This window comes from Neurospora hispaniola (assembly GCF_033458365.1).
Source record: "Neurospora hispaniola strain FGSC 10403 chromosome Unknown B0T23scaffold_1, whole genome shotgun sequence".
NCBI classification, from domain to species: Eukaryota; Fungi; Ascomycota; class Sordariomycetes; order Sordariales; family Sordariaceae; genus Neurospora; species Neurospora hispaniola.
The window spans coordinates 981,226-991,019 of NW_026944406.1; the positions used below are offsets into that span (position 1 = coordinate 981,226).

Genomic DNA, 9,794 nt, shown 5'->3' on the forward strand with positions numbered 1-9,794 from the left:
ATTTACCAGTAAACTCCAGTGATCCCCTTCTGCGTCTAAATTATCGTCGGCTGGGCTTGATTGAAATGAACCTTCATTTTCGGGCGATTGGAAGGATTTCTTTCTTTTGATATACCTTGTAAGCCGAGAACCAATCGATCTTTCCGATTGTGTGCATAAAGGGTCCTACTTGCGCTGTCACTTGATGCCTTACAAAACACCGCCCTTTAAACGCTTTCCCGTCTCCAGGTCTGCAAAGCACTGCATCATTCGAAATGGTACCTACCTCTAGGTACCTATGTTTATTTCCTGCCGCCCTGTGGTGATCATCAGCGTCTGTCAATCACGGCCATCGGCATCTAATGACGCCCATCAACATGTTAGTACCGGATCTTGTGGAGTCTGTTCGCCGGGCGGGGGTAAGCCTTGTTAATGAAGTCGGTTCCGGTTGTGATACGAGCAATAAGATATCTTCACGATGGCTTCATCTGAGACAGAATACACAGTCCCTCCTCAGGCTTCTTGATTGATTAATAATGACATCTGATGGCACACACGGAACAAGACACCATCACCCCCCTCAACGATGACTCTCTCCCGCACTAACACTTACAACCCCGCGCCCCCGTTCCTATCACCGAAAGTAACGCCCGAGCGAGCTCCAACTCCATTGTAACATTGGATCCCCTCTCCAGGAACCCACCCGTCATTGAGGGCAGCGTCGTCATTGTCAGCTTACGCAAGCCACGGTGTAGCACAGGCTCCAGAATGTGATGGCGTTAATGGAGATGCGATAGACACTCAGGAGCCAGCTTGTAAGAATGCTATGGTCCAGTACCATAGTTGTTTGCTCGTAATGGGAAAGGACTTGGGTTGGTCTCGGGCGGATATGTGCGTCGCTCGCTGAAGGGTTCCGCAACGGCAGGCTTGAGTGCGCCTCTAAAACCCCGACCTGTACTCTATCCGGTCTCTATCCCAGAGAGAGCAAACATTGACCTTCACAGCCAGATACAAACTTCGAACGAGCCAGGGCCTCCCCTGGATATGAAATTCAACACCAAACGGATCATAGCGAGCCCGGCTATATACAGCCTCCTAGGATGATAGATGTAAAAAGTTATACCACTTTCACCCCCTTGGGATCTCCAAATGAATGCACCGTCACGCCACTTAGAACTAAATAAATGCAGCATCTCCGACGTCGCCGAGCACAACCGAGCTGACTTGCATGTCGGCTGAACCTTTGACACATTCACGCATAACCACCATGAGCAGTCATCGTTCAGGGTAGATCACTTGACCACCTTCAGAAGAGCTTCGCTACAGGTAGGTATTTAGACCACCTTTTCCTTGCTCAACTCCCAAGTTTTCACTTACCTTGTTGCCAAATAGCACCTCCTCATCAGCGCCCCCTGCCAAAACGCCCTTCACCACCACAATCACTTTTAGCGCCACAAACACTACATCTCACCATCAAAATGTCTACCGGCAACTTCAAGTTCGAGGCTAAGGGTCACAACTGGGTCCAAAACGACGTTTGGACCGCCGTCGACGGCTACACCATGGGCCAGCTCCACCCCTCCAGCAAGCCCAACGCCTCAGCCCTCCAAAACGCCCTTGATGCCTCTAAAGCCGCCGGCCTGCCCGACATCTCGGCCTCTCCGGCTCAGAGCAAGTTCATGGCTCTCCAGTGCCGCGTCCTGGGCGTCACGCACGCCCTCGAGGTCGGCACTTTGGGCGGCTACTCGGCCATCTGGCTCGCCAGCGAGAACCCGCAAATGAAGCTTACCACTGTGGAGTTTGACCCCCACCACGTTGAGGTGGCGCGCAAGAACATTGAGTACGCGGGTTTGTCGGACAGGATCGAGGTTATTCAGGGATCAGGATTGGAGGTGTTGAACCAGCTGAAGAAGGAAATTGAGGAGGGCAAGAGGCCCAAGTTCGGCTTCTTCTTTATCGATGCCGATAAGCCAAATAACCTCAACTACTTCAACTTGGCGGTGGAGATGGCGCTGCCCAAGGCCATGATTTGCGTGGACAATGTGGTGCGCGGAGGCAGGTTGATTGACCAGAGCTTGACGGAGCCCAGGGAGACGGCGGGCAGGATTCTGGTAGAGGGAGTGGCCAAGGACCCGAGGGTTGAGTCGGTGGTCATGCAGACTGTGGGCGAGAAGAGCTACGATGGATGTCTTTGGGCCATCCTGAAGACAGATGCTTGAAATACCTATAACTGGGAGTTGAAGTCTACGATGTGATGAGTCATGACAGTGCCCATCTTTTTCCCCTTGGCGCAGAGTTGTAGACGTGCTCCTTGTTTATTGTTAGTGCCACGAAAAGGGGCTTCGTTGTCAAAGTACCTCGTTGCTTGGTGCAGAGCGCAGTGCGTGTGTCACTAACAATTTTCCATCAGGCCGCGCTGCTGTGTTTCCTAAACGCTTAGGGCAGGAGTAAGGCATGATGTACCTCGCTCGGTTCTTGCCTGCCGTCGGGTGCGGCAGGACGGAGACTGGCACAGCTAGGTCAGAGCGGCACCTAGGCTCCTCTCTCCGGCAGGGCACCCATGTCGCGCGCCCCTGTAGCGTCCACCATCCCCTGAAGAGCCGCCGTTCAGGTGGCACTAGTCGGGGCGCTCAACACCTACTATGGTGGTATGGGTAAAAAAAACGGGTGGGGCTGGTACCGACAGGGGGGTTGCAGGGGGGTGGCCGGGGGTGGCCGGGCGTCTTCAACACCAAAAAAGACATTAGATTACTATAGTAAATACTAGTATTTAGTATACATCCCATTAGCATCAATAACAGCCTAGCATCTAACCGGCATTAATTCCAAAAGCTCAGCTAAATACGACTCTAGAAACTCCTCCCAAACCTCATTAACATAACAGCAGAGGCGTAAATAAGAAGGAGTCTCATCCATCCCATATTTATCCTCGAAAAAATCCTTCATCCAATTCCAAACAAATTCTATAGGGTTTAAATCCGGAAAGAAAGGTAGCCATTTAATAATTGGAATACCTCGATCTCGAAATTCGTTAATAGTAGCGGCGGCAGCGTAGCCAAGGGCATTATCTTACATTAGAAAAAAATTAATACCGATTTCTCGTAAAGAACGGAAGTACTTATCGATAACCGGGATAATACATTCTCTATAGGAAGCAATATTAATACTACCCCAATCCTTTTCCTAAAAAAAGCCCGGCCCCTTTCCTCTCCCAAAAAAACTACCCCAAAACATCCATCCGGACTTCTTCTAATACTTTTCAATAATACAAGTAGGATTAAATTCTTCCCCCAATCTCCGAATAATATAATACTTCCAATAAAGGCCCCCGGTTACCCAGGTTTTATCCATCCAAAGGATAAATACCTATTATTAAAGAATCTAATAAAAATACTCTAATACCTATTAAAACCGGAGGCCCCGTATCCGTTCGGAAATTAATAGTTTTTTCCGGGTAGATCGTCTACGGAAACCGAAGCGGTAGAAAGTATTTTTAATAGCCTAAACTCTAAAGATAGCTCTAAAGAGAACTATTAATAGTTGGAGAAAAGGTATTCTTTTAGTCTTTTTAGAATTGTAGACGAATTCGACGAATTCTTCTTCCTAAATTTAAATTAACTTCCGCGGCCAGCCCGGCCGGGGAACAACGGTAGTACTCTCGGACCGACAAGCGTAACGGATTTAGTCTTTAGAATAAAGGGGGAATAATTAGTGAATTTGGCTTTAATTTATTTTGGTATTAAAATAAAGGGTTCTAATTTTTGCCCTATCCTTAATAGACAATTACTTCCTTCCGGTAGTACCCTTAGGTCGAACTATAGTATTTTACTTTATTAATATTCAAAATCTAAATCGGATGAACCTCGAGGTCCTTTTCTATAGAAATTTGGTGGCAAAGTACTTGTGGCGACTTCGGCTGCATCGGATAGTGGCCAACTGGTGGCCAGAGCCGTGTTCCCTGTCGGTACTTGACAGGGGGGTTTTACTTTTGCTCGCAACCGCAGTAGGTAGGTAGGTACAGTACACGCAGGTAAGGTAGTGTGTGTGTGTGTAGACGCGGGTTCCTGTTCCCGACCGCCCGCCGCCTTTGACATTGAAACTTGCCCGCTCGTGTCTGCCGTCGCCGCCCGTCGCCAACTCGACTTGCAACTTTCAATCATTACCTTCTTCCCCCGACGACCCGTCACGATGCTGTCCGGGATCCTCATCTTCAACCAAAAGGGCGAGAACCTCATCTTCCGAGCCTTCCGCAATGACTGCCGCCCACGACTGGCGGACGTGTTCCGCATCCAGGTCATCAGCAACGCCCAGGTCCGATCCCCTATCTTGACCCTCGGCAGCACCACCTTCAGCCATGTCAAGCACGAGAACATCTACCTGGTCGCCATCACCCGTAGTAACGCCAATGCCGCCCTGGTCTTCGAGTTCCTCTACCGCTTGATCCAGCTGGGTCGCGGCTACTTTGGCAAGTTTGACGAGGAGGCCGTCAAGAACAACTTTGTCCTGGTCTACGAGCTCCTGGATGGTATGTCCCACCTACGGTAGCCCCCTTTTTGGTGTGTCTAGATGGCGGCTTGCGACTAACCTCAACTCCGTGTTTGCGGCGCCCTTGCAGAAATCATCGACTTTGGATATCCCCAAAACACCGAGACCGACACTCTCAAGATGTACATCACAACCGAAGGCGTCAAGTCTGAGCGCGCCGTCGAGGACTCCGCCAAGATCACCATGCAAGCTACTGGCGCTTTATCCTGGCGCAAGGCCGATGTCAAGTACCGCAAGAACGAAGCTTTTGTCGACGTAATCGAAGATGTCAACCTGCTCATGAGCGCAACCGGCTCCGTCCTGCGCGCCGACGTCAACGGCCAGATCATCATGCGCGCCTACCTCAGCGGCACGCCCGAGTGCAAGTTCGGTCTCAACGATCGCCTCCTACTCGACCAGGACGGACTCATGAGCCTGCCCAGCGGCAACAGGATGGGAAGCAAGGCGACCAAGGCCGCGGCCGGCAGCGTCACGCTCGAAGATTGCCAGTTCCACCAGTGCGTCAAGCTGGGCAAGTTTGACAGTGACCGCATCATCAGCTTCATCCCGCCCGACGGCGAGTTCGAGCTGATGAGGTACCGCGCAACCGAGAACGTCAACCTGCCGTTCAAAGTGCATGCCATTGTCAACGAGGTGGGCAAGACAAAGGTGGAATACAGCATCGGTGTGCGCGCCAACTTTGGATCCAAGCTATTTGCGACCAACGTGGTCGTCAAGATTCCCACGCCGCTCAACACGGCCAGGATCACGGAGCGCTGTACCCAGGGCAAGGCCAAGTACGAGCCGTCCGAGAACGTGATTGTGTGGAAGATTGGTCGCTTTGCTGGACAGAGCGAGTTTGTGCTGAGCGCCGAGGCCGAGCTTACTAGCATGACGAACCAGAAGGCTTGGAGCAGGCCGCCACTCAGCATGAATTTTAGCCTGCTGATGTTCACCAGCTCTGGCTTGCTGGTTCGCTATCTCAAGGTGTTCGAGAAGAGCAACTACTCGAGTGTGAAGTGGGTGAGGTATATGACAAGGGCAGGAAGCTACGAGATTAGGTATGTTGCCGTTCTTTTTTTCTCTGATTTCTTTGCTGGTATCCTTTACCAGCGCAATGCATTTCGCTAACACTTTCACAGATTCTAAATAATTGAATAATACATAATGGCGTGCGCCACCGACTACAAACCCTATGCGGTTAATGCACGGGCCATCCTACCACCTACGGCATATAATAGCACGGCGTCTGGGCGTTACTAGTTACACGAAGGAAAGCATCAGGCGATTGATACCAGAGTAATAAAATCAACTTATACAAGGAGATGTCCCAAAGGGGAAACAAGGGTCACAACAACGTTACGACGAGCACAAAACGACGAAAAGCTCTTCGCCAGTGTATGGGACAGGCACGATAATACGTGGCACGCGTGGCAGTGAGCTATAGGACATGGGGCCGTGCGATATGGAGAGCTCAACTTGAAGCGATAAGATGTGTCGCCAATCAGCTTTGTATGAAACTACCAGACCATGGGTGCTGGTGAAGGGAATGGTCTGGAACAGCACCGGGGGAATGGCTCGTCCGATGATAGAAAGAGACATGGTAAAACTGTTTTGAACTCATCTCCTGTTGTCCTGTTTCACAATCGAGCATGGCTGAAACGGGAATGTGCTTACATAGTGACAGGTCCATCGGGAGGCCTGGTACCGATAACCTTGGACTGGAGGCGGCCACCTACTTAGCACCCAGGACCTTGCGAACCAACGAACTTGAACTCCGGATTTTTCTGCGCTTTTTGGTCCATCGAGCCGTGGCTCATTCTTCGCAACTCTAGAGGTACCTAGGACTAAATCTACTCGCTTGGTTTTGCCTCTCTAGGCAACACTTTAGAAGATAGTGATTCAGTCTTACGGACACGAGGCAGCCCTGCCAGCTTGTCAGTGTCAGTTAGTGTTCACCATCATTGTTTCTGACTCGATAGTTTCCGTCGTTCCAGCTTCCACCGTGTGACGAAAGACAGGCTGTTGTTTTGTTCCGTCTCGGTCTGAGCGCTTGCGTCTCGTCGATGTGTTATCGATCAAGGGCCAACGGATGTACCAAGTATGACGACGCGGAAAGGACGAAGCGTACTTGGTCCCAAAGTCACCATCACGACTACTAGGACCAGACAGGTGGGTAGAAAAGGTGAGGAAGGCGGCCGTCTTTCCGCAGCGTCGACGGTCTGGTTTGGCATTCTCCAAATCTTGAACTGGACCGCGTTTATTGTGCGTCGTCGTCGTTGCTGAGTGCCGTGAAAGATATCACAATATCAACCCCATCCGCATCTTTCTCTCATCCTTTTCTCTGGGTCTCGTTCCTCCCCTTGGCCTTTTCCCCAATATTCCCTCACTTGAGAAAACAATGGGCAACGATACGTTGAGCCTCCTGTTGCTGAGGCTGTTCTTGGTTCTTTCGGCATTGGTTGCGTTGGCTGCTGCACAATCAGGGACGGATTGTAATCCCATCAAGAGTAGGTTCAGGTGGACGTTTACATGACATACTTTCAGAACTAGACCGCTGACGTATGAGAGGGTGCTATGTCATATCACAGCCTCTGGCTGCCCTCAGGACATAGGTCTTACCAACAATCCATATAGCATCGATTTCACCAAAGGAACAATGGACCAGGCTTCTTGGACGTCCGTAGGCGCCGGCTCCGTTATCTACACCTCCCAAGGTGCCGTCCTCGCTCTTTCCAAGAAGGGAGACGCACCCACCATCTCCACAAACTGGTATATCTTCTTTGGCCGCGTCGAGGTGCTCATGCGTGCAGCTCCGGGGACGGGTATCGTCAGCAGCGTGGTGCTTGGGAGCGATGACGGAGACGAGATTGACTGGGAATTGATCGGCGGCAACAACGACGAAGTGCAGACCAACTATTTTGGCAAGGGGAACGTGACCTTGTATAACCGCGGCGGGAATTCAGCAGTGCACGATGTGCAAGGAACGAGACACAACTATACGATCGACTGGCAAATTGGTCAATTGACGTGGTACGTGGATGGAAAGGCGGTTCGCACGCTCAAGGAAGAGGATGCGGTCGGAGGGCTGAACTATCCGCAGACGCCCATGAAGCTGAGAATCGGCTCGTGGGCTGGAGGTGACCCGGATAATGCGCCGGGGACAATTGCATGGGCGGGGGGTGTGACGGACTATACCAAGGGGCCGTTCACGATGTATGTTGAGAGGGTGTCGGTGACGAATCAGTATCCGGCGGCGAGCTATTCGTATGGCGACATGTCGGGAAACTGGGATAGTATTGTTCTGAAGAAGGATGGCGCTGCTGATGGAAATCAGAGCAAAGAGGACATCGTCAAGGAAGATGGGTCGACTGGAGTTGCCTCTGCCACCAACTCGTCGTTGTCGTCGTCGTCGCCGTCATCAAGCCAGAGCAGCCCTACCCTATACTACCTATCGTCTGCCACTATAGGAAGAGGAAGTGGTTGCTTCAGACGTCTGTCAAAGTTCGGGGGCGGGTTGGTGCTCTTGCCTTTCATTGTTTATTTTGTCCTCTGAACCGTGATGGACAAGTCCCGGGTCAGACTATACGAAATAGGATCAAACACGGAAGCAACCTTTCTGGCCGGTCTACAGTACTGTACCTAGTGCCAACACGGTTTTGTTCGCTCCTTCCATTTTGACCCGCGTCATCGGCTCTGAGTGGCACGGACCAGTGTCGGCCTCTTCACTTCACTTCACTTCACTTGTTGTTTTGTTTGTCGCTTTTGGGTTCTTAGTTTCCCCCTCGCCAAAGCACTCGACCTTCACTTCCATCCCCGCCGCCCACCATCCTTTCCTCCTCCTCTTACGTCCACCCACCCGCCTTCCTCTTCTCAAGCAACCACAAGTGCACGCGCAACGTCAGAAGGCCACCTCAGTATCACGAGCTCGCCTGTACAAGGCGCATCACGGGACGTAACGAGGTGAATATATTCCATCTATCTCGAGTCCTTCTGGTGGTTCTCACTTTTGCTAACACGCGCGCGGCAGACTTCTTACACTTTCACATCATTTCAAGGCCCAGATCGATCATAGGAGGCTTGGGGACGACCTGTAGTCTAGCGACTATTGACGGCCAGAACACTTTCATCATCTCAAAATCCCACCATCTCCCCTTCACCTACTTCTCACAACAATCACGCCTTCTTTTCTGGTCAAGCGACTAGCATTACAAAACACCAAGAGTCAGACAGGGAACCTAACCCCACGGCCAACATGTCCAGCATGACGATCGATTTCACAAAGGGATTCATCGCGCTCGTCTGCGTGGTCCTTTACGTCCTCGCCTACCTGGCTCGTCTTGTCGACAACTTCAAAAAGGGTCTTGTCTGCCAAACCCCGAACCTGCCTCTGCCCCCTTTTCTCAAGGGCTCCGAGGATATCGAGCTATGGGACGCGTTTCTTCTCAACTATCTCAACTTCTACGGTCTTTCAGTTCATCTCAAGGACGACGTCCGCGAGCCTCTGCTCGGACCTGCCCGCGACGACTGGAAGAAGCAGAGAGCCAGAGTCAACTACATCCTGCTTAGCACCCTCACCGACCCGGATGTCATCGTCACTTTGAAGCTGTACAACTGGAACATCAGGGAGGAGGACCCCAAGGTCACGTATAATCTTGCCAAGCGCGTCTTCACCCACGGCGCTGGCAATGACAACTGCGGAAAACTCTTTAGCGACTTCGTTGCTCTCAGGAGGGATCAGTGTGGCTCCATGGGTGAGTACCTTCAGCGTCTCCAGTCTCTCAGGGACCAGCTCCATGAAGAGAGCTGGAAGTTTGACCCCGACTTTGGACTCACCACGGTTCTTGACGCTTGTGGCATGAAGGAGAACTATCCGGACTTGCATGCAAAGTTACTCGAGGAATGGACCCAGAACCGCCTCACTTGGGAGGATCTCATGAAGGATCTGAGGACGATATACTTCCAGGAGCGCACCAAAAAGCGGTCGCTTATTTGAGAGCTTCTTTCGAAACATTTGCACGTTATCGTCGAGACTTCACATCTTTCCCAGTCGGCAAGATATCACGAGATGTTTGGAAAGTCAATGACTGTAGCCATGTCATTACAAAAGGGTATGATCTGCTCTCCATCATGAATTTTTCGCAGATAATGAAGGACTATATGTCACATCGCAGAAACTACGTCTTCTGCCGATGTTCTCCAGTCATGGCTTACAAAAATCGTTGTGGGATCTCTAGCTAGTTCTAGGGTAAATGCAATGACTTCTCTTTATTTCTCTACATCTTGTCCAT

General features: G+C 51.2%; 4 protein-coding genes across 4 annotated transcripts; all 4 read left to right on the forward strand.

Moving 5' to 3' along the window:
* Positions 1 to 1,065: 1,065 nt before the first annotated feature.
* B0T23DRAFT_368895 (S-adenosyl-L-methionine-dependent methyltransferase) lies at positions 1,066 to 2,332 on the forward strand. Its single transcript, XM_062836481.1, has 3 exons — positions 1,066 to 1,088; positions 1,170 to 1,305; positions 1,372 to 2,332. Exon 3 carries the CDS (start codon positions 1,458 to 1,460, stop codon positions 2,196 to 2,198), a length of 741 nt encoding a protein of 246 aa, XP_062696601.1. The 5' UTR covers positions 1,066 to 1,088; positions 1,170 to 1,305; positions 1,372 to 1,457; the 3' UTR covers positions 2,199 to 2,332.
* A 1,651-nt stretch (positions 2,333 to 3,983) lies between these two features.
* Positions 3,984 to 5,757, forward strand: B0T23DRAFT_5009 (putative clathrin-associated adaptor complex medium chain). The gene is made up of 3 exons (XM_062841372.1): positions 3,984 to 4,504; positions 4,595 to 5,564; positions 5,646 to 5,757. Exons 1-3 carry the CDS (start codon positions 4,168 to 4,170, stop codon positions 5,650 to 5,652), a joined length of 1,314 nt encoding a protein of 437 aa, XP_062696602.1. The 5' UTR covers positions 3,984 to 4,167; the 3' UTR covers positions 5,653 to 5,757.
* Positions 5,758 to 6,904: 1,147 nt separating this feature from the next.
* B0T23DRAFT_305827 (concanavalin A-like lectin/glucanase domain-containing protein) lies at positions 6,905 to 8,470 on the forward strand (the record flags this gene model as incomplete). Its single annotated transcript, XM_062834335.1, has 3 exons — positions 6,905 to 7,013; positions 7,095 to 7,959; positions 8,281 to 8,470. The coding sequence occupies 3 exons, from the start codon at positions 6,905 to 6,907 to the stop codon at positions 8,468 to 8,470; spliced, it is 1,164 nt and encodes a 387-aa protein (XP_062696603.1).
* A 62-nt stretch (positions 8,471 to 8,532) lies between these two features.
* On the forward strand, positions 8,533 to 9,649 carry B0T23DRAFT_5019 (uncharacterized protein). Its single transcript, XM_062841374.1, has one exon. The coding sequence runs from the start codon at positions 8,759 to 8,761 to the stop codon at positions 9,497 to 9,499; it is 741 nt and encodes a 246-aa protein (XP_062696604.1). The 5' UTR covers positions 8,533 to 8,758; the 3' UTR covers positions 9,500 to 9,649.
* The last annotated feature ends 145 nt before the right edge of the window (positions 9,650 to 9,794 follow it).

Coding starts and splice junctions, on each gene's coding strand:
- B0T23DRAFT_368895 (XM_062836481.1), top strand. CDS start 1,458: ATGTCTACCGGCAACTTCAAGTTCGAGGCTAAGGGTCACAACTGGGTC.
- B0T23DRAFT_5009 (XM_062841372.1), top strand. CDS start 4,168: ATGCTGTCCGGGATCCTCATCTTCAACCAAAAGGGCGAGAACCTCATC. Junction 4,505..4,594: donor GGTCTACGAGCTCCTGGATG/GTATGTCCCACC, acceptor GCGCCCTTGCAG/AAATCATCGACTTTGGATAT.
- B0T23DRAFT_5019 (XM_062841374.1), top strand. CDS start 8,759: ATGTCCAGCATGACGATCGATTTCACAAAGGGATTCATCGCGCTCGTC.